The sequence below is a fragment of the Oncorhynchus mykiss genome, chromosome 16, assembly GCF_013265735.2.
Source record: "Oncorhynchus mykiss isolate Arlee chromosome 16, USDA_OmykA_1.1, whole genome shotgun sequence".
In the NCBI taxonomy this organism is placed as follows: domain Eukaryota; kingdom Metazoa; phylum Chordata; class Actinopteri; order Salmoniformes; family Salmonidae; genus Oncorhynchus; species Oncorhynchus mykiss.
The window spans coordinates 12,992,692-13,020,244 of NC_048580.1; the positions used below are offsets into that span (position 1 = coordinate 12,992,692).

General features: G+C 43.9%; 1 protein-coding gene across 5 annotated transcripts in view; it reads left to right on the plus strand.

The window, feature by feature from the left end:
* Nucleotides 1–21,917, plus strand: part of LOC110492834 (protocadherin-15-like) — a 303,676-nt gene extending 281,759 nt beyond the window's left edge. For 4 of the 5 annotated variants that reach the window (XM_036946202.1, XM_036946204.1, XM_036946203.1 and 1 more), the window contains 9 exons: nucleotides 1,182–1,358; nucleotides 2,178–2,396; nucleotides 3,509–3,517; nucleotides 4,139–4,249; nucleotides 9,718–9,739; nucleotides 10,191–10,229; nucleotides 13,599–13,672; nucleotides 16,606–16,738; nucleotides 20,602–21,917. In XM_036946202.1, the coding sequence (XP_036802097.1) occupies nucleotides 1,182–1,358; nucleotides 2,178–2,396; nucleotides 3,509–3,517; nucleotides 4,139–4,249; nucleotides 9,718–9,739; nucleotides 10,191–10,229; nucleotides 13,599–13,672; nucleotides 16,606–16,738; nucleotides 20,602–21,171 (1,354 nt within the window). In that variant the 3' untranslated portion in view covers nucleotides 21,172–21,917. The remainder of the gene's footprint in view (nucleotides 1–1,181; nucleotides 1,359–2,177; nucleotides 2,397–3,508; nucleotides 3,518–4,138; nucleotides 4,250–9,717; nucleotides 9,740–10,190; nucleotides 10,230–13,598; nucleotides 13,673–16,605; nucleotides 16,739–20,601) is intronic. The other variant, XM_036946206.1, reaches the window with a different exon arrangement.
* Nucleotides 21,918–27,553: the final 5,636 nt, after the last annotated feature.

Below are 27,553 nucleotides of genomic sequence, written 5' to 3' on the forward strand. Positions count from 1 at the left end.
AGTTCCTCAGTGTTTTCCCAAGGGGAGAGACATCCATCTGGTCTCAGTGCTGTCATGCTGCCACCTAGTTCCTCAGTGTTTTCCCAAGGGGAGAGACATCCATCTGGTCTCAGTGCTGTCATGCTGCCACCTAGTTCCTCAGTGTTTTCCCAAGGGGAGAGACATCCATCTGGTCTCAGTGCTGTCATGCTGCCACCTAGTTCCTCAATGTTTTCCCAAGGGGAGAGACATCCATCTGGTCTCAGTGCTGTCATGCTGCCACCTAGTTCCTCAGTGTTTTCCCAAGGGGAGAGACATCCATCTGGTCTCAGTGCTGTCATGCTGCCACCTAGTTCCTCAGTGTTTTCCCAAGGGGAGAGACATCCATCTGGTCTCAGTGCTGTCATGCTGCCACCTAGTTCCTCAGTGTTTTCCCAAGGGGAGAGACATCCATCTGGTCTCAGTGCTGTCATGCCGTCCCAGGTAATTGGCTCAATTTCCCAGGTAATTGGCTCAACACCTACTGTGTCTTTCCTCAGAGCTCAGAGGGCTGCAGAAGCCCATCACCAGACGAGGGTTGTGTCTGAAAGGGAACACTATTTCCAATATAGTGCACTACTTTTGACCAGAACCCTATTCGGGTATAGAGCGTGGTGCACTTTATTGTGAACAGGGTACCATTTCAGATGCACACCAGGATATTTTCTTTGAGCTGATACTATTGTAGATACTTCGATTTTGGCTTTGCATTGCAATCCAAAACCAGTCTTGATACACACACCATTCTTGATACAAACTGTTGAGCGTGAAAAACCCAGCAGCGTTGCCGTTCTTGACACACTTAGCCGGTGCGCCTGGAACCTACTACCATACCCCATTCAAAGGCACTTAAATCTTTTGTCTTGTCTATTCACCCTCTGAATGGCACACATACACAATCCATGTCTCAATTGTCTCGAGAATTAGAAATTCTTCTTTAACCTGTCTCCTCCCCTTCATCTACACTGTTTGAAGTAGATTTACTAAGTGACACCAATAAGGGATCATAGCGTTCACCTGGATTCACCTGGTCATTCTATGTCATGGAAAGAGCATAACGTTTTGTACCCAGTGTAAATCACCGTTGAACATTTCCCCCTAGATCCTGCTGTCACCTCGCTTCTCTACAAATCCACTGATGCTTGCTTCCTCTTCCTCTGCAGGGTCCTGGAGCGCTATGTGCAGGACCAGATTCCAGGGGCCAAAGTGGTGGTGGAGTCCATAGGACCGCGGCGGTTTGGCGACGGCTTCGAGCAAGAGGACTACTCCAAGTCAGACCTGATGGTGTATGCTGTTGACCCTCTGACCAACAGGGCCATTTCACGCCAAGAGCTGTTCAAGTGAGAAGAAAGTCACTACGGTGGCCCTGAGGGACAAAACAGATTATAACTAAAGTGATTGCCCCTTAGGGCCACCCTCTGTCGTATCTAGATACGCCATCCCTGTGGAGCAGGTGTTTACCCAGTGACAGACAGAGGGGGGATGTCACCACTCACCAGAGTTGTTTTGTTCCCTGTCACCCTGCAGTCAGGCCCTCATTAGAGAGCCAAACGCATGCCCTCGTACGACAGCAGCCCCGGTTCTGCCATTCAACTGGCTGACAACCGGCTGAGCCACCGCTCTGTACTGCTCCCGACATACTCTGCACAGCAGGCTCAGTGGTCATCTAACCGCCCTCTGCCTCTTTCAGCTCCACAGAGTGACAAATGGACCTAGTGAACAATGGCAACATAATTGTGAAGCAGTGTGTACCCACACCTGTCATTTATGCTTCCGGCCATTACAGGGAGGAGAGTGTTGCACTGTTTGCTCTTAGATGTAACTGATGGATATATCATAATGATTTTCTCTTGCACATAATTGGTATATGACTGGAGACATTAGTTTTTTCCTGAACACTTAACTATAACTAAGGCCTGGTCAGGTGATCAGGAAAAACTCCAGGCCCTCTGACTGATGGAGATGATGATGATGGTGGTGATGATGATGATGGTGGTGATGATGATTATAATGATGATGGTGGTGATGATGATAGTGATGGTGGTGATGGTGGTAATGATAATGATGTGATAGTGATGATGATGATGATGATGATGATGATGATGACCGTGTGTGTGTGTGTAACTATACTGCATGTAATCTGTCTGTTTCCATCCAAGGTTTCTGGACGGGAAGCTGCTGGACATCAACAAGGAGTTCCAGCCGTACCTGGGCCGAGGAGGGAGGATCCTGGAGATACGCTCCCCTGAAGTGGTGACCAGCGTGAAGAAGGCCATGCAGACCGTGGGCTACACAGAGGGGGCGCTGCTCGCCCTCGCCGTCATCATCATACTCTGCTGCATCCCCGCCATCCTCATCGTCATCATCACCTACAGGCAGTGTGTAGAAAAAACAGTTCAAAGTTCAAATGCTGTATTGGAAGTACATTTTGGGTCAAATGGGAATTGGTCTTGGGGAATGTGAGTATGAATAGGCCACAAGGCACAAGTACTTGTGCAGACAGACACAGAGGTGCAGACAGACACAGAGGTGCAGACAGACACAGAGGTGCAGACAGACACAGAGGTGCCAGATAGGCACAGATGTGCCAGATAGGCACAGAGGTGCCAGATAGGCACAGAGGTGCAGACAGACACAGAGGTGCAGACAGCACGTTACCTGCTTTCCAGCCCTCAGAGGCTGTCCCTAATGCCCATCGTTTTAGGAGGAAGCAAGCTTTCTCTCCGCAATTCACCATGGAAACGCCTTTGAGAGCCGGCATAATCGTCTATTTATACAGCGTGAAAGCACATTAATTAATGTCAGAGCAGATAAACACTGCAGACTGATTGTTGCGGTTTGGGGGAGATTTTCTCCCTCTGCTCTGAGCCTGCGAACCAAACCGAGCAGCAAATGGCTAGACTGATAGCCATTGCGATTTCAGGGCTAGAGTGACAGCCATCGCGATTTCAGGGCTAGACTGATAGCCATCACGATTTCGGGGATAGACTGACAGCCGTCACGATATCAGGGCTAGACTGACAGCCGTCGCCGTCACAATTTCGGGGCTAGACTGACAGCCGTCACGATTTCGGGGCTAGACTGACAGCCGTCACGATTTCGGGGCTAGACTGACAGCCGTCATGATTTAGGGGCTAGACTGACAGCCGTCACAATTTCGGGGATAGACTGACAGCCGTCACGATATCAGGGCTAGACTGACAGCCGTCACGATTTCAGGGCTAGACTGACAGCCGTCACGATTTCGGGGCTAGACTGACAGCCGTCACGATTTCAGGGCTAGACATGAAACAGATGAGAAAATAATTGTGTGTCATCTTCATCAGTGACTCAGCTTCAGGAAAGTGGCTTAATCTACAGAGAATTATTTCAATCTCTCTCTTTTTGTATTAAAAGACAATGATTGTAAGAAGCATTGTGTCTGTAATTTGCCCCTCGCTATTACCAACATCCTTCTCTTTCTTTCTCCTCTTTCTTCCATTGTCAACAGATTCAAAGAGTGAGTATTAAAATCATCAAATCCAATTTTATTGGTTGCATATACATATTTAGCAGATGATATCGCGGGTGTAGCTAAATGCTAATGTTCCTAGCTGCAACAGTGCAGTAATATCTAACAATACACACAAATCCCAAATATAGAAATATTAGAACGAGCAACCTCCCACACACCCCCGCTGTGCACGCCACGTGTTTCCTTGGGCACAAACACTGTTCATGACACAAACTGTTCACTCCCCTCTGGTTGGCAGAGAGAAAATGTTGCAGGTTTTAAAGCTTATTTTTGTGCAATTCTACCCATTTTTCCATGTCTAATGTGTATTCATGTGATATTTGAGTGGCTCGAACATGTTTTCAAAGCCAATGATTGGGATCAGGGAAGTCAACGAAATCTAAAACAAATGAAGAGTGCATAACCTGTTTTTATACACTGCAGTCGGAGACAATAAATAAGAAATGTGCCGGCAACAATTGGTTTCTTTGAGTATATTGGGGTGCCACTGTGTGCCAAGATATTTATTTATGTGTGCATTTATAATGTAGCAGTGTCCTCTTCAAATTTGCTGACGCTGTAATTTATCGTAACTTGGTTGAATTTCTCTCCATGGTACTACTAAAGGAGACAGGCGGAGTGTGCTAAAACTGCCCGGATACAAATGACCCTCCCTACTGGCAAATCAGTGGTTGCTGCCACCAACAACCTGTATGAAGAGCTGGGGGACAACACCATGTAAGTTTTATAATATATCCTATCTTATCCCATTATGTGGGTCCTTGCAAATTCTCTGTTTAATTTAGAATTGGAGCAATTGTCCTGGGCGTGATTGGGTTCCTTGGTCAAACATATGCTACTGTAGACATTGTTTTAAGTTTATCTGTGGAGGTTAAATCATGCTGTGCTTCAGTGTAGTTCTTCACTGGGGAAACTGAGCAAATCTGTTATCACCATTCCATGGCTCAGCAGTTTCCTGCCTTCTAGATATTCCTGCCTTCCATAAACTTAATAGAATTTCATATGCAAGGAAAATACCATCTGGAATATGATTCTTATTTTATTCTTTACTGTTCAAGATGGAGTACGATTGACTTCAAATTAGACTGGCCAGCTCTCTGAAAACAAGGAGGAAATTCATATCAATTGAAGATAATTGAAATACTTATTCATAAGTGCCGTGGCGAAACACAATTTATTTTATCGATAAGGTTGTTGAGTGGCTCAGTCATTGAGCAGTACAGCGTTTGGCTTCATGTGCTGCTGCAAAGCCACAAGATATGCCCTGATCACATAGAGAACAGACCTAGGCTTACTTTAGAATTAACTGGTCAACCGCTCTGCTGATCAAGTAGCCCTCAGTGCTCACTTGTAGCTTCCTCCTTCTCTGATCAAAAACAATGCAATGGTAGAGCGAATCGTTTTTTCAATTGTCAGCCATCAACCAGGCGGTGGACATTCAGAGAATGAAATCTGCCATTACCGGCAGTCAAGTGTGTAGCATTTCTGTGATTCACCCTGCTTTTCCTGCTATACTCATCTGTCTATCTTATTGCCTCATTTCTCTTCCTTGGCCTCCAGAGTGAAGTGAGTACTTGTGTTGTAGCGCTAGGTTGTAACTGTTGCTCATTAGAGTTTTCCTTTAGTCTCTGCTTCTTGTCTGTTGTTGTTTATTATTCAAGTAGCAGGCCCTTAAATTGTATGTAGATCAATGGAGGCTGGTGGGAAGAGCTATAGGAGGGCTGGCTCATTGTAATGGCTGGAATGGAATAAATGGAATTGTATCAGACACATCACACATATGGAAACCACACATTTGACTCCCTTCCGTTGATTCCATTCCGGCCATTACAATGAGCCCGTTCAGTCTGGCAGTTGCGGTCTTATTTCGCCTTGCAACGTTTTAGGAGAGGAGATAGGTCGCTAAGCTTATTTGGTGGTAGTAAGGTGTAAATGGTAAACTTTTTCTTTGGAAGTTATCTCTCTCATCACAGTTTTCCTCCTTCTATCGTTTCAAGTATTTTTCTCCTCTGCCGTCTCCATAAAAGCAAAAAAGAGGAGGATAACCGCCAGAGGCTCAAAGCACACTTGCCACAGGGGCCATCGCTGCACACAAGCTTTCCAGTGCCAAGGGGATCCTCCTCAACAACATGCCCAAGTCCGAGAGTAACATCACGTTATTCTCAGACGAGAATCCCTTAACCACCAAGAACCCCCTGTTTGACGAAGGCACGGGCACTCTCAGCAGCCCAGAGATCCTGGGGCAGCACCAGAGGACGATGGTCCTCCTGAGCTGCTGCTGCTCCAGTTTCAACTGTTCTGCCTGCGGCTATGGAACCCTGACCGGTTCACAGGACGTGTTACCTTGTCCTGGACCTGCTGTTTTCGACTCTCTCTCTCTCTCTACCACACTTGCTGTCTCGACCTCTGAATGCTCGGCTATGAAAAGCCAACTGACATTTACTCCTGAGGTGCTGACCTGTTGCACCCACTACAACCACTGTGATTATTATTAGTTGACCCTGCTGGTCATCTATGAACGTTTGCTGGTCCTTTATGAACGAAGGCCAACATTCCTGGAAATGCCTCTTCGCTGTTGACGTTGAGACTGATGTTTTGCGGGTACTATTTAATGAAGCTGCCAGTTGAGGCATCTGTTTCTCAAACTAGACACTCTAATGTACTTGTCCTCTTGTTCCGTTGTGCACTGGGGCCTCCCACTCCTCTTTCTATTAGAGCCAGTTAGAGCCAGTTTGCGCTGTTCTGTGAAGGGACTAGTACACAGCGTTGTATGAGATCTTCACTTTCTTGGCAATTTCTCGCATGGAATAGCCTTAATTTCTCCAAACAAGAATAGACTGTCGTGTTTCGGAAGAAAGTTATTTGTTTCTGGCCATTTTGAGCCTGTAATTGAGCATACAAATACTGACGCTCCAGATACTCAACTAGTCTAAAGAAGGCCAGTTTAATTGCTTCTTTAATCAGAACAGTTTTCAGCTGTGCTAACATAATTGCAAAAGGGTTTTCTAATGATCAATTAGCCTTTTAAAATTATAAACTTGGATTTGCTAACACAACGTGCCATTGGAATACAGGAGTTATGGTTGCTGATAATGGGCCTCTGTACGCCTATGTAGATATTTCCAGCTACAATAGTCATTTACGACATTAACAACGTCTATACTGTATTTCCGATCAATATGATGTTATTTTAATGGACCAAAAATGTGCTTTTCTTTCAAAAACAAGGACATTTCTAAGTGACCCCAAACTTTTGAACGGTAGAGTATGTTTGGTGGAAACATACCACTCGTGGGAAAATGCGCACTATGCGGATTCTAGAGTAGCGCACAGTATTGTGCTAACAAGTGTATACTTAAAGAGCGATCTCATTTGAAGGAATATGTTATGAAGGAATTCAACTTGCAAACTTTACAGATGTATCACAGTCACATCCTGTATGTATTCGGAGAGTATTTAGAGCCCTTAACTTTTTCCACATTTTGTTATGTTACATTATTCTAAAATGTGTGTGTGTATTTATATATATATATATATATATATATATATATATATATATTTTTTTTTTTTTTATTTTTTTTATCAATCTCCAAACAAAACGCCATAATGACAAAGACAATCAACCAGTATCAGGTTGATAGAAAGTTTTGCAAAAATAAATAAAAAAATGAAATGTCACCTTTACATAAGCATAAGCAGACCCTTTACTCAGTACTTGGTTGAAGCACATTTGGCAGCGATTACAGCCTCGAGTCTTCTTGGGTATGACACTAAAAGCTTGGCAAATATGTGTTTGGGGAGTTTCTCTCATTCTTCTCTGCAAATCCTCTCAAGCTCTGTCAGGTTGGATGGGGAACGTTGCTGCACAGCTCTTTTCAGATCTCCCCAGAGATGTTTGATCCGGTTCAAGTCCGGGCTCCGGCTGGGACACTCAAGGACATTCAGAGACTTATCCCTAAGCCACTCCTGAGTGGTCTTGGCTGTGTGCTTAGCATTGTTGTCCTGTTGGAAGGTGAACCTTCGCCCCACTCTGAGGTCAAGGATCTCTCTGTACTTTGCTCCGTTCATTTTTCCCTCGATCCTGACTAGTCTTCCAGTCCCTGTAGCTGAATGACATCCCCACAGCATGATGCTGTCACCATCATGTTTCACCGTAGGGATTGTTTCAGGTTTCCTCCAGACGTGTCGCTTGGCATTCAGGCCAAAGAGTTCAATCAGACCAGAGAATCTTGGTCTGATTTTGTGTGTGTGTGTGTGTGTGTGTGTGTGTGTGTGTGTGTGTGTGTGTGTGTGTGTGTGTGTGTGTGTGTGTGTGTGTGTGTGTGTGTGTGTGTGTGTGTGTGAGAGAGTCAAATCTAAAAAGAACATGAAGAAAATGTACAACAATGACAAATGGTTTGATGGAGAATGCAAAAACCTAAGAAAGATTTTGAGAAACCTGTCCAACCAAAAACATAGAGACCCAGAAAACCTGAGTCTACGCCTTCACTATGGTGAATCACTAAAACAATACAGAAATACACTACGGAAAAAGAAGGAGCAGCATGTCAGAAATCAGTTCAATGTAATTGAAGAATCCATAGACAGAACAAATAACTATCCATCCAAAACAGAGATGTATGGGTAAACCACTTCTCCAATCTTTTTGGCTCTATAACAAAGAACAAACAGCAAAAACATGTACATGATCAAATACAAATGTTAGAATCCACTATTGAAGACTTCAACAACCCACTGGATTATCCAATTACCTTGAATGAACTACAGGACAAAATAAAAACCCTCCAACCTAAAAAGGCCTGTGGTGTTGGTATCCTCAATGAAATGATAAAATATACAGACAACAAATTCCAACTGGCTATACTTAAACTCTTTGACATTTGACTTCAGATTCTAGTAGGGTGAGGCCTGGTGCTGCAGACTGTTCTAGTGTCCTCGCCAATTTGATGATATTTATGTTGAAGAGGGCCCTGTGGAAAGAAATTTGTTTTTGTCAGTTTAAACTGTACACTTGTTGTTTGTGTTCATAGATTTTATAATGTCGTATGTTTTTCCCCCAACACCACTTTCCATCAATTTGTATAGCAGGCCCTCATTCCAAATTGAGTCGAAAGCTTTTTTGAAATCAACGAAGCATGAGAAGACTTTGCCTTTGATTTGGTTTCTTTGTTTGTTTGTTTGTCAATTAGGGTCTGCAGGGTGAATACGTGGTCTGTCTTACGGTAATTTGGTAAAAAGCCAATTTGACATTTGCTCAGTACATTGTTTTCATTGAGGAAATGTTTGAGTCTGCTGTTAATGATAATGCAGAGGATTTTCCCAAGGTTGCTGTTGACACATATTCCACGGTAGTTATTGGGGTCAAATCTGTCTCCACTTTTGTTTATTGGGGTGATCAGTCCTTGGTTCCAAATATTGGGGAATATGCCAGAGGATGATGTTAAAGAGTTTAAGTATAGCCAATTGGAATTTGTGGTCTGTATATTTTATCATTTCATTTAGGATACCATCAACACCACAGGCCTTTTTGGGTTGAAGGGTTTGTATTTTGTCCTGTAGTTCGTTCAATGTAATTGGAGAATCCAGTGGGTTCTGGGAGTTTTTAATAGTTGATTCTAGGATTTGTATTTGATCATGTAAAATTGTTTTGCTGTTTGTTCTTTGTTATAGAGCCAAAAAGATTGGAGATGTGGTTTATCCATACATCTCCATTTTGGATAAATAATTCCCTGTGTTGTTGTTTGTTTAGAGTTTTCCAATTTTCCCAGAAGTGGTTAGATTCTATGGATTATTAAATTTCCCTCTGTCCCCCTCTCTTTCCCTCTCTCTCTCTTAGTGAGGGGTAGGGGTAGAATAGATTTAAGAGCACTGAATAATTCATATTATTGCCTTCCGAAAGGAGATGAACAACTGCTTTACAATTCTCATGTACTTGAAACTGAAAAATTAGCAAAGGGATACCACTCTCTGCTTTTGATTTAAGCAGCCAATTACTGCTACAGTAAGTAATACAAGCTCAAGCAATCTTTATTTTGACAATCTTTATCTTGACAATCTTTATTTTTGACAATCTTTATCTTGAGAATCTTTATCTTGACAATGTTTATCTTGACAATCTTTATGTTTGACAATCTTTATCTTGACAATCTGGTTTACTGATTTCCACAATGTTTCTTCCTCTACAGGCGCGGGTATGGACATCATGAGGTACGTTGGCGTTTCCATTCCTCTGAAATTGGCGTTGCTGCTTTTGAATGGTGAACCTACTTGTCAGTTTATTTAACATTGTTATCTGTAGACACAGCGTTGATAGAAGTTCCAAAACTAAATATGGAAATAAACTTCCAATGCACCGCCCACCTTATATTTGGGGAGGCGATGTGGTGCACAGATATTGGAAAGGTTTGGCTGATGGCGGAAGCTGTCATCCCTTCGTATGAAATGCCTTTGGTTTTGGTTATGAAATTCTCTTATTATACTTCATTGACACAGGCTTTTTCTTCTGTCTATTTCCCATGAACCTCCCCCTGACCTCGCTTGCTACCCCTTCCCCATCCATATTTGCATTGATCCACTATCTGTTTAATGAAACCTTCCTCTTACCTATTTCCCCTTTGACTGTCTTTTCCTCCTCAACTGTCCACTCTCTCTCCGGCAGCAACAGCAGTTGCTCAGGCCCTCACTTCTGAGACCGGAGGTACAGAATACTCTCTATCTCTCTCAATTCAATTCAGTTCAATTCAAAGGCGGGCCGGGCGCAGTGCGCGCTAACCAAGGTTGCCAGGTGCACGGTGTTTCCTCCGACACATTGGTGCGGCTGGCTTCTGTGTTGGATGGCGCTGTGTTAAGAAGCAGTGCGGCTTGGTTGGGTTGTGTATCGGAGGATGCATGACTTTCAACCTTCATCTCTCCCGAGCCCGTACGGGAGTTGTAGCGATGAGACAAGATAGTAGCTACTAAAAACGACTTTCCTCTTATTATGTCTATATACAGTGTTGTAGCAATGTGCAAATAGTTAAAGTACAAGAGGAAAAATAAATTAACATATATATGGATTGTACAGTGCCTTGCGAAAGTATTCGGCCCCCTTGAACTTTGCGACCTTTTGCCACATTTCAGGCTTCAAACATAAAGATATAAAACTGTATTTTTTTGTGAAGAATCAACAACAAGTGGGACACAATCATGAAGTGGAACGACGTTTATTGGATATTTCAAACTTTTTTAACAAATCAAAAACTGAAAAATTGGATGTGCAAAATTATTCAGCCCCTTTACTTTCAGTGCAGCAAACTCTCTCCAGAAGTTCAGTGAGGATCTCTGAATGATCCAATGTTGACCTAAATGACTAATGATGATAAATACAATCCACCTGTGTGTAATCAAGTCTCCGTATAAATGCACCTGCACTGTGATAGTCTCAGAGGTCCGTTAAAAGCGCAGAGAGCATCATGAAGAACAAGGAACACACCAGGCAGGTCCGAGATACTGTTGTGAAGAAGTTTAAAGCCGGATTTGGATACAAAAAGATTTCCCAAGCTTTAAACATCCCAAGGAGCACTGTGCAAGCGATAATATTGAAATGGAAGGAGTATCAGACCACTGCAAATCTACCAAGACCTGGCCGTCCCTCTAAACTTTCAGCTCATACAAGGAGAATACTGATCAGAGATGCAGCCAAGAGGCCCATGATCACTCTGGATGAACTGCAGAGATCTACAGCTGAGGTGGGAGACTCTGTCCATAGGACAACAATCAGTCGTATATTGCACAAATCTGGCCTTTATGGAAGAGTGGCAAGAAGAAAGCCATTTCTTAAAGATAACCATAAAAGTGTTTGCCACAAGCCACCTGGGAGACACACCAAACATGTGGAAGAAGGTGCTCCGGTCAGATGAAACCAAAATTGAACTTTTTGGCAACAATGCAAAACGTTATGTTTGGCGTAAAAGCAACACAGCTCATCACCCTGAACACACCATCCCCACTGTCAAACATGGTGGTGGCAGCATCATGGTTTGGGCCTGCTTTTCTTCAGCAGGGACAGGGAAGATGGTTAAATTGATGGGAAGATGGATGGAGCCAAATACAGGACCATTCTGGAAGAAAACCTGATGGAGTCTGCAAAAGACCTGAGACTGGGACGGAGATTTGTCTTCCAACAAGACAATGATCCAAAACATAAAGCAAAATCTACAATGGAATGGTTCAAAAATAAACATATCCAGGTGTTAGAATGGCCAAGTCAAAGTCCAGACCTGAATTCAATCGAGAATCTGTGGAAAGAACTGAATTCTGCTGTTCACAAATGCTCTCCATCCAACCTCACTGAGCTCGAGCTGTTTTGCAAGGAGGAATGGGAAAAAATTTCAGTCTCTCGATGTGCAAAACTGATAGAGACATACCCCAAGCGACTTACAGCTGTAATCGCAGCAAAAGGTAGCGCTACAAAGTATTAACTTAAGGGGGCTGAATAATTTTGCACGCCCAATTTTTCAGTTTTTGATTTGTTAAAAAAGTTTGAAATATCCAATAAATGTCGTTCCACTTCATGATTGTGTCCCACTTGTTGTTGATTCTTCACAAAAAAAATACAGTTTTATATCTTTATGTTTGAAGCCTGAAATGTGGCAAAAGGTCGCAAAGTTCAAGGGGGCCGAATACTTTCACAAGGCACTGTATGTAGATATTTATAAGTGACTATTACAGTGAAACATTTTGTCCAGGAAATTGTCTAGAAGGGATTGAATTTGTTGTTGCCTAAACTTTTTTAGGGAGATTTCCAAAATACTTTACTTCCATCTATAGCATTTCTTAATATTATTCTGTTCCTTTGACTTTGATGGCTCCTGATTTTGCATAGCTCTGTTCAAATAGAGTGTGATTTTTCTGTGATCTGATAGGGGTATCAGTGGACTGACTGTGAACGCTCTGAGAGACTCTGGGTTCAGGTCAATGATAAAGTAGTCTACAGTACTACTGCCAAGAGATGAGCTATCGGTGTACATACCAAAGAAGTCCCCTCGAACCCTACCAGTGACTATGTACATACCCAGCATCCAACAGAAGTTGTTGCAGTAGTTGCTGCAGGAGTTGTGACCCATTTCTGTTGGTTATGTTGCCGTAGTTGTTTCTAGGGGGGAATATGGGGGAGGGAATGCTGTCACCTCCAGGTAGGTGTTTGTCCCCTTGTGTGCTGAGGGTGTCAGGTTCTTGTCCAGTTCTGGCATTTAGGTAGCCATAGACTAGTACATGTCCCTGGGCCTGGAAATTGTTGATCTCCCTCTCTAGGATGGAGAAGACGTCATCGTTAAAGTATGGCGATTCTATTGGTGTGATACTGTAGGTAGCACCAATGAGGACATTTTTCTCTGTTGATATAATTTCCTTATTCATTTCTAGCTAGATGTAAAATTGTCCTGTTTTGGCTAATTCAATAGAGTGGGTTAGGTCTGCTCAATACCAAATTAGCATACCCCCTGAGGCTCTTCCCTGTTTCACACCTGGTAGTTTGGTGGATGGGACTACCAGTTCTCTGTAACCTAGAGGGCAACCAGTGGGTCCATCTCCTTTATACCATGGTTCTTGTAGAATGACAATGTCTGTATTTCCAATGTCTTTCATGAAGTCTGGGTTCCTGCTCTTTAGGCCAAAGGCAGATGATCTCAGGCCTTTTATATTCCAGAATGAGATAGTAAAAGCTTTGTGTTCCATAGTGTCTAGTGTTGTTTTTGTGTGGTTTAGACTCTGTCTGTCTGTCTGTCTGTCTGTCTGTCTGTCTGTCTGTCTGTCTGTCTGTCTGTCTGTCTGTCTGTCTGTCTGTCTGTCTGTCTCTCTCTCTGTCTGTCTCTCTGTCTGTCGGTCTCTCTGTCGGTCTCTCTGTCGGTCTCTCTGTCTGTCGGTCTCTCTGTCTGTCTCTCTGTCTGTCCTCTCTCTCTCTCTCTCTCTCTCTTTGCTATCCAAAGTAGTGAAGAATCCTCCTTTAATAAAGCCTGTTTGATGGTCTTCTCTTGTTTTCCTTCAATTTCATTTTCTTTAACTAAAACCTCTACTTTACCCACAACAGGAGCTCTCTATTGAGTCTGGTATCGATCCTGGCCAGGACTATTACACCCAGGATTATTATAATTGTGACCATGGGTAAGGGAATGTGCGTGTGTGTGTGCATGTTTTCTTGCATGCATGGCTGTGCACGGTGTGTCTGTGTACGGTGTGTCTCTGCACAGTGTGTGTTTGTGTGTGTTTTTGTTCCTGAGGCCTCACTGATCCTGTGAGTGCCGACAGTTCACCTCACACCAGGGAAACTCAGTCGGTCTGCAGAGTCCAGAAACTAATTTAGAGTTAAAAACCCGTCCATAACAAACAGCTCTCGACACAACAGGCCTCCAGACTGAAAAATCGGAAGTAGTTTCCGAACAGCCTTGAAGTGAAGCGTTCAGGTCAGAATACATAATGATAGCTTCAGACGAAATAATTCAAATTGTCATTTGTTGCCACCTGTGATGAATTCCATCATTTTCATTTTAAGACACTAGAGACCCCATTTAGGTCTCCTGGCACAATGATAGCCAGGCTAATCACTCACTTAGCACGTTACATTGAGCATCGTCCACATGTTATCTAGCAACAGGAGAACAACAAGGAGTGTTGATGCAGATGGAATGTTGTGGAATTAAGCTCTTAAGATGTAGCCCCTCCAGCACCCAAGTGAGAGGATGTTAGTTATAGAGCACGTGTGTCAAACTCATTCTACGGATGGCCGAGTGTCTTCAGGTTTTCACTCTTCCCCTGTACTTGATTGATGAATTAAGGTTACTAATTAGCAAGGAACTCCCCACACCTGGTTTTCTAGGGCTTAATTGAAAGGAAAAAACTAAAACTTGCAGACACTAGGCCCTCCATGGAATGAGTTTGACACCCCAGATGTAGACGGTACGATTCTGATTTAAATATGCTGTAGCAGCAGATACATTTACCTCTCACTGTCTCTGCGTGTCTCTCTCTCCTCTCTCTTTCTTCTCTCTCCTCTCTCTCTCCTCAATCTCTCTCTCTCCTCAATCTCTCTCCTCTCTCTTTCTTCTCTCTCCTCTCTCTCCTCAATCTCTCTCCTCAATCTCTCTCCTCTCTCTTTCTTCTCTCTCTCTCTCCTCTCTCCTCAATCTCTCTCCTCTCTCTCCTCAATCTCTCTCCTCAATCTCTCCTCAATCTCTCTCCTCTTTCCCCTCTCTCTCCTTTCTCTCCTCACTGTCTCCTCTCTCCGCACTCCCTCTCTCCTCTCTCTCCTCAATCTCTCTCCTCACTCTCTCTCCTCTCTCTCCTCACTGTCTCCTCTCTCCTCACTCCCTCTCTCTCCTCAATCTCTCTCCTCACTCTCTCTCCTCTCTCTCCTCACTGTCTCCTCTCTCCTCACTCCCTCTCTCTCCTCAATCTCTCTCCTCACTCTCTCTCCTCTCTCTCCTCACTGTCTCTTTTCTCCTCACTCCCTCTCTCTTCTCTCTCTCCTGTCGCTCTTCACTCTCTCTCTCCTGTCTCTCCTCTCTCTCCTCACGCTCTCTCTCTCTACACGCAGCTTTTCACCTTTTAATGACAACGTCCAGCCTCTGACTTCAGCCATATCCCTGTGTTATTTTTCTCTCTGCTATTTAGCGGGTCTCTCAAAATGCTAATGTTTCGCTTCACACCGACCACTATGAATAAAATTAGAGTTTGGCTCATGTTTGGGTTGAGATGTGGGCAATAGTCTTCTGGCTGGAGGCTTGAGCCTTTTAACCATTTGGCCTCTACTGACACCGTGTACTGTACACTCTTAGAATTAGTGGTGACTCCAGGAAACCTTGGAGATCCTCAAGAAACCCCTGGAGTTCCTCAAGGAACCATTGCTAGTCAATGGTTCATATTTTCATCTTTGATTAGTTGAGTGGTTCTTGGAGGAACCTTTATTGGTTCAATGTAGCAACGTGTTCCTGGAGGAATCCTGGAGCAAAGGCGTGGCTTATTAGGGGCGTGGCTTACGGATCAGTATTTTTTTGTGCCACCCATTAAAGTAAATGTCATTCTTGTTCATCTGTTCTGTTGTATTGTCTTCCAATGTTAAGGTTGAACGCTGACAGTTTTGTAGAGTCAGTGAGGTGTTTGTAGCTTCAGTTCCCCAAGAGCTTATGTAAATCCTGAAGTTGGAGTAGTTAACACTTTATTACAGTATGTCAGTAATGTTCATGTTATACTAGAATATGTAATAAGCATAGATATTCATGGAACATTTCAATTGTAGTTAACGAACTTAACATGATGAACAGTAATGACATTTACGCTAACGGGGGACCAAAAATAACTATCCTAATACCTCCAATAAGCCACACCTCCAATCTGATAGGCTGCTACCTATAAAAAAGGTTTTAAAAAATGGAACCCTTCCAATCACAGAAGTGTTCCTGTTTGAACCTTTACACAGAGGTTCCTCAAATACCTTTTTCAGCTGGAAAGGTTCCTCCTCTGTGGCCACCAAAAAGGTTCTTCCAGACTCCTTTACTTCTTAAGAGTATAAGTTAAAGGTCACCACACCCTGTGTCCAGGCAGTCACAGTCAGCCCTGTTAAGCTGATGGTCTGTTTCTCCCTAGGAGCACTCAGTCTTTAATCTGGGTTCATAGGGAACTGACTTCTACGCTCTGTAGTGAGTGGGCCCTGGATCTTATTCTATCCCTTTCTGCCCCCCTCTGGCACGAAAGACAGGCTGAACAAAGACAGAAGAAAAAAGAAATAGCCTGTCTTGGGTAATGACGGTAACATCCCAGAGGAGCCTCCTTTACTGCCCTCCTCTCACTCTTTCTGTTATCCAGGAGCCACTGGAGATCCGGGCCCAATCACATGTTCTGTTTCACACTCGCTTCTGAAAAACGAATGGCAGAATTATACTGATAAATGTGTATGGACAGAGGTTGAATAAATTATGTTATGGCTGCGAGTGTGTGTATGTGTGTGCGCGCGCGTGCATGTGTGCGCGTGTGTGTTGTCTGTCTGTCTGTGTATGTGTGTCAGTCAGTACAGTGTGTAACTAAACCGTGTCTCCCTACAGGTATGAGCTGCCTCAGTATGGCAGTCGCAGAAAGTTGATATCTCCGACAGGCCTGTATGATGAGTACGGAGAGGTGATTGTGGAAGACGATGGGAGCTACTACTATTGCAGTCCACAGGAGTCGGATGGAGAGGTAGCAGATTTGTATGATTCAAAATGATGCACCTTTGAATTCAATAAAAAGTATGTCCCTGGAGGAACCCCTGCTTGGTTCAGTAATGGGTCAGTAATGGTTAATGATCAACAGTGGATTTAACGGTAGCTTGGGCCTATGTGACTGTAACATAGGTGACCATGCGTGGTGGGAGGAGGCCATCTAGGTGGGAAATAGGACCACCCCGAAGCCCCCTCAGTGGCCCCCCCAACAGGTACTTGGAGATCTGCAGTCCCCCCGTCCCAGGCCAGTGCAGGAACCACCACCAGTACTGCTGCTACTGCAGACTCCCTTGGCCCCACCACTCCTCTACGGCTGCTCAGAAACTAAAGACAGTCATGAAACTCTGCAATTTCCTGGTGAGCCCTCCTCACTCCACCCTCTGTGTAACAAAGCCAGGATATTCCCCTTGAATTTCTTCTCCAACGATCGGAGGAGATGGTGGGGACTTCCCTGAACTAATTAACGCCTAGTGCTCCGACAGCACGCTGAGGATGAACAGCGATAGATGGTCATAGATGGTAGCTACTTCCAGGCCTGGGACGAGGCCAAGCCCTCGGTGAAACAGTGGTTGGTGAAGGTGCCAAGACGTACAGTTGAAGTTGGAAGTTTACATACACCTTAGCCAAATACATTTAAACTCAGTTTTTTACAATTCCTGACATTTAATCCTAGTACAAATTTCCTGTCTTAGGTCAGTTAGGATCACCACTTCATTTTAAGAATGTAAAATGTCAGAATAAGAGTAGAGAGAATGATTTATTTCAGCTTTTATTTCTTTCATCACATTCCCAATGGGTCAGACGTTTACATACACTCAATTAGTATTTGGTAGCATTGCCTTTAAATTGTTTAACTTGGGTCAAACATTTTGGGTAGCCTCCACAAGCTTCCCACAATAAGTTGGGTGAATTTTGTCCCATTCCTCCTGACAGAGCTGGTGTAACTGAGTCATGTTTGTAGGCCTCCTTGCTCACACACACTTTTTCAGTCCTGCCCACAAATGTTCTATAGGATTGAGGTCAGGGCTTTGTGATGGCCACTCCAATACCTTGACTTTGTTGTCCTTAAGCCATTTTGCCACAACTTTGGAAGTATGCATTGTCCATTTGGAAGACTCATTTGCGACCAAGCTTTAACTTCCTGACTGATGTCTTGAGATGTTGCTTCAATATATCCACATAATTTTCCTCCCTCATGATGCCATCTATTTTGTGAAGTGCACCAGTCCCTCCTGCAGCAAAGCACCCCCACAACATGATGCTGCAACCCCCATGCTTCATGGTTGTGATGGTGTTCTTCGGCTTGCAACCCTCTCCCTTTTTCCTCCAAACATGACGATGGTCATTCTGGCCAAACAGTTCTATTTTTGTTTCATCAGACCAGAGGACATTTCTCCAAAAAGTATGATCTTTGTCCCCATGTGCAGTTGCAAACCGTAGTCTAGCTTTTTTATGGCGGTTTGAGAGCAGTGGCTTCTTCCTTGCTGAGCAGCCTTTCAGGTTATGTCGATATGGGACTCGTTTTACTGTGGATATAGATACTTCAGTACCTGTTTCCTCCAGCATCTTTACAAGGTCCTTTGCTGTTGTTCTGGGATTGATTTTCCCTTTTCGCACCTAAGTGCGTTCATCTCTAGGAGACAGAACGCATCTCCTTCCTGAGATGGACGTCTGCGTGGTCCCTTGGTGTTTATACTTGCGTACTATTGTTTGTACAGATGAACGTGGTACCTTCAAGCGTTTGGAAATTGCTCCGAGGGATGAACCAGACTTGTGGAGGTCTACAATTTTTTTTCTGGGGTCTTGGCTGATTTCTTTTGATTTTCCCATGATATCAAGCAAAGAGGCACTGAGTTTGAAGGTAGGCCTTGAAATACATCCACAGGTAAACCTCCAATTAGCCTATCAGAAGCTTCTAAAGCCATGACATAATTTTCTGGAATTTTCTAAGCTGTTTAAAGGCACAGTCAACTTAGTGTATGTAAACTTCTGACCCATTGGAATTGTGATATAGTGAATTATAAGTGAAATAATCTGTCTGTGAACAATTGTTGGAAAAATGACTTGTGTCATGCACAAAGTAGATGTCCTAACCGACTTGCCAAAACTATAGTTTGTTAACAAGAAATTGTGGAGTGGTTGAAAAACAAGTTTTAATGACTCCAACCTAAGTGTATGTAAACTTCCGACTTCAACTGTATAAACATATCAAGCAGGCTTTTCAAGAGAGGAGGATATCTTCAGTGTGAGCTCTGTAGCTGAGCAGAGAATGTATGGTTCCAGGTCCCAATGCTCCAGTGACTCTGAGAGGGAGTAGAGGTGGCAGGCCTCCCTGGCGGGGGACAGTCGTGAACAGGACTGCAGCAGCTCTGAGGCAGGGTCCCAGGGGAGGCCTTCTCAGACAGAAGGAGTATGAGCAGCACTGCTTCACCCTCCACAACGGATTGCAGGGGCTACTCTGGAGGAGAGGAGGCCCAGGAAAGGGCTGTGGATTCAGACCCAGAACAGGGGGAGAGCCAGGGAGATTCTGAGGAGGAGAAGAGGAGGTCAAAGTCAGATGGGGATTCTGAGGAGTAGTCTGAGATAGGAGTCCCAGACAGAGAGAGAGGTTGGGGATTCTGAGGAGAAAGAGTCCGATAAAGGTCAGGATCAGAGACTGAGGAACACAAGAAGAGTGTGACGTCTGCAGAGGCGGACACAGAGCCAGGGACACGGTCACAGACGACCGTGTCCAGCAGGAGATCCTCTGTGGTCTCCAGCTGCAGTCAGAGTAGACAGGACAGTGGAGAACATCCTCTGATACACAGCACAGTGGGACAGAACAGAAATCTTCTCTTTGCAGAGTAAGTCTCTGACCCAAGCTCCAGGAGCTTTAGATCCACCTGGATAAGAAGCGCTAGATCCACAACTTCCTCACACACTTTAGGGCCTGAGAACACCATCGAAGAGGAGAGCAAGGAAGAGGAGGAGTCCTCGGGGGAGGAGGAAGAGGAGGCTGAGAGCGGAGAGTCGTCTGAGGAGTGAAGGGTCATCATCCAAGAAGTCCAGTGGGAGCCTTACAATGGTCTCAACAGAAAAGAGACAAGGCTCGACAGAGGTCAGAGGTAGCATCATGGAAGCCTCAGATGACCCTTTCCCCCTACCCCTGAGGATGATGAGGAGGGAGCCACGACGGCGAGACCGTCCAGCGGTAGTTATGGAAACAGCTTGGAGCATAGCACAGAGGAGGAAGATGAAGCCGTAACATCTTGATTCAATTGAATTCCGATTCCATTAAGTAAGATCTCCGAATGCCTTGATTGCGTTTGCAATTATTTGTGTGGAATGTGTTATTGTAATAGAAGCCATTTTAGCCAATTACAGAGTCCAAACCGCATGGTCTCTTTTCCCCTCTTCTCTTTCTAGCTGCTGCCTTTTCTTTCATGAATAGTGGAAGCAATGTCCTTTTGATGTGATAATCCCATTCCTTCTTCTAAAGCTCTTAGTAAATGGTTAATGATTGCTTCTCATCCGTCTGTGTGAAGAAGCACAAAAGATGGTGGTTAATTCACCTCAGAAGATGTAGTCATTTCCTCCAACAGCTCCTTCTCCAGCGTGACAATGTGCACTGAGTGTCTTTAATAATGTCTTGATGTTAAGCTTCATGTCGCTCATACACTGAGTGTACAAAACATTAAGAACACCTGCTCTTTCAATGATATAGACTGATCAGGTGAATCCAGGTGAAATGGGGGGGGGGGGGGGGGGGGGGGGGGGGGGGTGTTTAACTCAATATTAGGAAGGTGTCCCTAATGTTTTGTACACTCAGTGTATTTCTGTCTGCTTGTTGTTGTTGTTCAGTACGGGAGGAAGAAGCGGATCAAGCTGGTGGTGGACAGGGAGTATGAGACCAGTTCCACGGGGGAGGACAGTGCTCCGGAGCCCCAAAGGAACCGGCTGTCCAATCTGACCAACCACAGCAACGTCAACGGCAGCGTGTACCTGGCACAGAACGGCTCGGTCATACGCACCCGCCGGGCCGCCCACTCAAACAACATAAAGGTCAACTCCCCAGTGCGCCTGGGCAAGCACTTTAAGAAACTAGACAAACTGGCGGTGACTCACGAGGAGAGACTGCCGCTCAACAGCCCCGTGGCGACCACGTCCTCGGCCGACAAGAACCTAAACACCCAGCCCTCCAGCGGCTCCCTGGCCTCCAGCACCACGGGAGCCGAGAGCATTACGTCCAAATCCAACATCGCCAAGGCCAGGAGCGAGAGAACGTGGGACGCGGAGGAGCAGGAGTCAACAGTGGACAATGAGGATGTGAGAGAACCTTTAGAATCTCAGAGCGATCGCACGTATTCCGATGAGGAGGAGCTATGGATGGGGCCCTGGAACAATCTGCACATACCAATGACAAAACTGTGACTTTTGTATTTTCACTTGTGACAAAATGAACTTTTTAGTATTGTCCCCAATGACTTAATTCATGGCATAAATCTCAATTGAATTGCGCTTTATTTCAGCATTATATTTGCATTTATTTATCAGTAACCCACTGGTTTCTTGTTAAGTGTTGCAAACAAAAGCAACATCGCAATTAATTGGCTTCATCTTAAAAATGGTCTTCTCTCTATTAAGCTACTGTACATTCATCCAAAAGCTTCTGCAACCAGTAAGCTATTAGGTTTCCTTTAAATACAGAATACTAACAATTTTGAGTTTACTTAGGATAAAACATGCTCTTTTCCCAATATTGTCACTTGTAGAATGTTCTTTCCTAAGAGGAATTTATGAAAATGTCTCGGCGACACAGAGGTGTCTTGATCAGGGATGCACTTGCTGTCCACGTAGGCCTTTTCCTGTGTGCCCCAATCATAAAAGTCACTCAGACCCCAATACAGTGTTATTTTTGTCATTTTTATACAGATTGTTACATTTTTGAGGGATATTTGAAATACTATCCTGTTTGCTGCATACTGCATATTTGCCATGTCTTGAAATAACAATTCTGGTTGTGGTCTGGTTTTGAATCAATATTCGTAATGGCCGTGTGATGTTTATAAGCACATGAAAAACCAATGCAGTAATCTTTGTTCAAGTGCTGCCTTCACAAATATATCAAATATGTCTTCAACCTAATGATGGAAACAGAAATAAACATTTCTCCTCAAACTGTTGCTACTTCTATTCATCTAGTCCTTTTTCCCTCTCCGAAATGGTTAAAAATCCCTTTGTTTGCAGAGAGAAGTATGCCAAATCCAAAACCCCAGTCTATGCTATGCCCAGGTCAAATTGACATTAGAGTCAGTTCAATTTCCATGTGTTTGCTTCTGCTCTGAGAATCAGCATTATGATATTGATGAACTTCAGGAGACGGTGTTCATTTTTAATGGATCTAGAAGGAGAACATATCAAACATCCATTGGATTGATTTAACCAAGTTGCCTGATTTATAGTGATTCCAGTGTACACACAGGGAAGTCATTTGGGCTTATTAACCAGAGGATGGAGTTAGCCCAGTTATTTCTGAATACAGAGGGGTGATTGCATGTACGAATATTACATCTTCAGAGGAAAGGAAGGAGGATAATTATAAGAGCTGAGAAGTAGTGTGCTTTGACCCTGGAATCATATCGACGTGTCCACAGACTCAAAGCTTATCTACTTGTCAACTTCTAATTTCTTCAAGTCTGCCCAAGGCTCACACTTCTTGTCACAGATCAATAATGCCAACATTTCGAAACATGTTATACAATTTATTTGATATTGTACCATTGATTCATTTGAAGATAAGTGTAATTATTAGCTAATAGCGCCACAGAAATATCCAGTCACAGTATTGGTTGAAAGTGGCAAACGTGAAATGTGTAGTCTGAATGTACAGCTGCTTTAACTCAATAGTGTGTGATCAGTATCACTGCTCTTTGCTACCGCAGGTGGCTGATGCTCATGAAGCACTTCTCCCGCAAGGCAAAGCTTTCTGGGAGACGGAGTTCTTTAAAAAGAGGGAGAGAAAATAGAGCTGGAAAACCCCCAAAACAATCAAAGTCTCCAACAGCTCTTTGCTCTGGCACCACAAGCACTTCTCTCTTTCTCTGGCTAGTTGTCAAAGGAGTTTCCTTTCACAGCCAGAGAGGCTTTCAGAGCCACTCCATTTAAACAGATCATAATTCTCCTGGGCGTGAGAAATGCCTATATAGGGGAGAATCTCAGTTTTCCTGAGTTCACCATAGCTTAGTGGTAAGTATACTGTTAACACTTTTGTTTGTTCAATATAAGTCACTTTTTACTTTAGGCTTACGTAATATTCATGCAAATGTTTCATAAACTCAATCTATTATGATTTCCTTGAAATATTGTGTTGACACCTAACATGAAACATCAAACCTGTTATTTTAATGTAAAACCATTGGACAGTTTACACTGTTTAAACTATTTCAGGCTTTGTAAAGAAACAGATGTGCCACTAGATGGCATCTGACACCATATATTTGATCTGTAGTGTGGAGAGAGCCCGGAGAGAGAAAGAACTGATGTGTGTTCTTGATTGCTGTAGTAACTACTGTTCATCAGTAGATGGAGGTGATGAAGTTTGCATTACATCAACCCCTGGTATCAAATTCAATTGTTTTGATTACAGGCAGTTAAAGTAACTGTCCAGTGTTTCCAGATTTCTATGAAATAAGACCTATAATTAATTACGATATGAGCTAAATATCTTTCCTTACAAAAGATGGTAAATAAGTATGTTAAAAACAGCTTTTCTGTGTTGGAATGAAGTGGGCATACCCCAACAACAGAATGGAGTGGGCGTACCCCAACGACAGAATGGAGTGGGCATACCCCAACAACAGAATGGTGTGGGCGTACCCCAACAACAGAATGGTGTGGGCGTACCCCAACAACAGAATGGAGTGGGCGTACCCCAACAACAGAATGGAGTGGGCGTACCCCAACGACAGAATGGAGTGGGCATACCCCAACAACAGAATGGTGTGGGTGTACCCCAACAACAGAATGGTGTGGGTGTACCCCAACAACAGAATGGAGTGGGCATATCCCAACAACAGAATGGAGTGGGCATACCCCAACAACAGAATGGAGTGGGCATACCCCAACAACAGAATGGAGTGGGCGTACCCCAACAACAGAATGGTGTGGGTGTACCCCAACAACAGAATGGTGTGGGTGTACCCCAACAACAGAATGGTGTGGGTGTAACCCAACAACAGAATGGTGTGGGCGTACCCCAACAACAGAATGGTGTGGGCGTACCCCAACAACAGAATGGTGTGGGCGTACCCCAACAACAGAATGGTGTGGGTGTACCCCAACAACAGAATGGAATGGGCGTACCCCAACAACAGAAAGGTGTGGGCGTACCCAAACAACAGAATGGTGTGGGCGTACCCCAACAACAGAATGGTGTGGGCGTACCCCAACAACAGAATGGTGTGGGCGTACCCCAACAACAGAATGGTGTGGGCGTACCCCAACAACAGAATGGAGTGGGCGTACCCCAACAACAGAATGGTGTGGGCGTACCCCAACAACAGAATGGAGTGGGCGTACCCCAACAACAGAATGGTGTGGGCGTACCCCAACAACAGAATGGTGTGGGCGTACCCCAACAACAGAATGGTGTGGGCGTACCCCAACAACAGAAAGGTGTGGGCGTACCCCAACAACAGAAAGGTGTGGGCGTACCCCAACAACAGAAAGGTGTGGGCGTACCCCAACAACAGAAAGGTGTGGGCGTACCCCAACAACAGAAAGGTGTGGGCGTACCCCAACAACAGAAAGGTGTGGGCGTACCCCAACAACAGAACGGTGTGGGCGTACCCCAACAACAGAACGGTGTGGGCGTACCCCAACAACAGAACGGTGTGGGCGTACCCCAACAACAGAACGGTGTGGGCGTACCCCAACAACAGAATGGTGTGGGTGTACCCCAACAACAGAACAGTGTGGGCGTACCCCCACAACAGAATGGTGTGGGGGTACCCCAACAACAGAATGGTGTGGGTGTATACCAGTCATAAAACATATTAACGCGTATAGACCGCTGATCGGCCAGCTCAGCAAATGAGCCAACATGACATCATGTTTCATGAGAAAATAGCAAGCATTTGAGAAACGGTCTGTTTGAGGTATGGTTTCTGGAAAAAAATTCTCCAATTTATGCTTAGGCCACAAATAATATAGATTATTGTATTATTGGAGTCAACAACATTATTTGCGTATGAGTTAACAGAATATGAACTTTCAAATGTGAGATTTTCACTAGACAGTTACTTTAACATGTTTAATTAAGTGCCAATTATATAAATTGTTTTTAATTGCACAAGGTGTATAATGATAGTTACTTGGCCTCCAAAACAAACTCTTCACTTCTGCACAGAGATGACTACGGGTAGACCCTTGTTTATGAACCATTTAACTACACAGGCAGAGCACCGTACTGTTCCACGCTTAATAATATATTCTAAACATGTCCAGAGCAACTCTAAGTGGACTTTTCACCAGCAGGCAGCGTCACACCGACAAAGCACTCTAAAGTCAGTGGTTTATCTCCACATTAAGTGGTCATGTTAGTAAACAAGTGAATTACACTGCTCTTGAACACCCGCCAAGAGAGAGAGAGAGAGAGATAATAACTTACAAGGAGAGGCACTCTAATTAACAATAAAATAATTACGACAAGATTACCTGTACCTTGTGACCGGGCTGTGATGACATTATCCCCTTTGATCTGCACACGATGGATTCCCATTGAAATATATCAAACAAACATCCAAAATACATAATTAAGTGAATAATTACAAGCCGGCAGGTTTGTTATTATGCCGCAGCAGCCGAGCATCATGGTCCCTTTACATTCTATAGAACCTGAAGCCAATACAGCACAATGCAGAGTAAACACAAAACCCATGCAAGTACGTGTGTGCACACACACGGCACACATACTACACGCAACAGTACCATCAGAGATGTTGACTGCAGGTGGGTAATAACTCTGTGGTCATATTTGTACAGCGTTTAGAGATGGACCACGTCTAACAGAACACAGACCAGGAATGTTTTTTCCTTAAAGAAACTGAAGTTGACGTTGTCCATTGGACAGTCACTGACTTTCTGACATTGTTTATATATTTTTCAAATTTTATACCAATTTCTGTCACACTGTATAATGGCAGGACTGTGTGAAATGTGAAACCCGTAATACAGCCGTTTTCCTGAACCATGTATAGATTTTTGAAGTATTTCTGGTTTTCTAAACTATATGTTGTAGATTCTGGGTGCTTTATAATTGATGTAGTGTGCATGCAGTCGAAGGTAGCATTTTGAGAGATGTTCTTGATCTCCCTTCACACACAAACATACACAGAGTAAATAATGTTGATGGCATCCCACCCAAGCGTTTTATTATTTCTCAAAACGCAGGGCCTATAGAAAAATAGAAGCTTGGCACAGTCGGGCCCAGTTAATGAGGGGGTGCTTTATACATGTCTCCTGCTCAGACATTAGAAGACATACATTTGCCACCATGGCACCAGAACCAGCTGTAAGAAAACATGAATTGGGTTGCAGGCAGCATGTCATCGTCTCCAGAAGGGGAGTACCTGTATGGTCATGTTGTGGAGATATTCTCCTCAAAATTACACTCATTGGGTCAAATAATGTCATCTTTAAACAAAGTAAGTACTGTTTTATACATATTGTTTTCCACAGGTGAAAATCTTGTAGACTTCCAGACTTCACCACACCCAACAGAGAACAGGAAGTAACAGTCACAGCTACTACAAAATGGGGATCTGTGAGATTTTCAAGCATCTTCCATGGTTAAATTATGAAAATAATGTTGGAGGCAATCATGTCACACATTTTAATTTGGATCATAATTGTATTGCTCTAGGCATGCATGAGGCATCATAATATATAAATCAATCCATTAACCAATCAATCAATCATTGTGAATAAATCATGATATACCATCGACTCACAGCAACGGGTTGCTTCAGACTCAGTACTTCCTCTGATACTTTAGCTGTAACCAGCAGAGCATTTGGCCAGCCATTCAACAGGCTCCAAATGTGGAATGGAGCCCCAGCGGGGAATCTTGTTAAAACCAAATTAGATGAGACAATCAAAAAATTCCATGGCCTGAGTCTTACTGGTGGACCCGGCACTAAAGACAGATTTTTAAATGAGAATTTGACCGTCTGTTCTCATTATAACAGCTGTTATGGCTTGATGTGATGTGAGTCCGACCACAGCGTCTGGCATCCTCGATCCACCCAACTCACTGCACACTCATAGAAACTAAAGATAACTCCCCTGTGCTCGTAGAGACACCGTGGGTGTTGATTTGCCCAAGTGTTTTAGATAAGCAGGATTTATTTTAGTATCTATGAGTAGCAATGCCAATAACTTCAACTGACTCCCTGAATAGGAGCCATCATTCTATTGTTTTTATTTGGTTCCCCCCATTTACGTTTGGCTCCAGCTGCTGAGTCGTTCTTCATCTAGAAGAGTGTGAGAATGCTTTTGACAACAATCCAACAAGCAGAAGATTTGGAACTGCTAAATATATCGAGGTAGAAGCCTTAAGGACATCGACCTCGATGACTATTCTATTCACAGTGTTGGATTATCGTCCACCTATTGTTCCGTTGTTGCTGAATGTGTTTGAACCCAGTTCCCATTGTTGATAGGCCTACTAGACGATTCAAGCTTGGACCCTGTTATTTAACAGCCTAGCCAGGCATTAGGTTGAGGTTGAGGTTGCTATGGTATCACAAACACA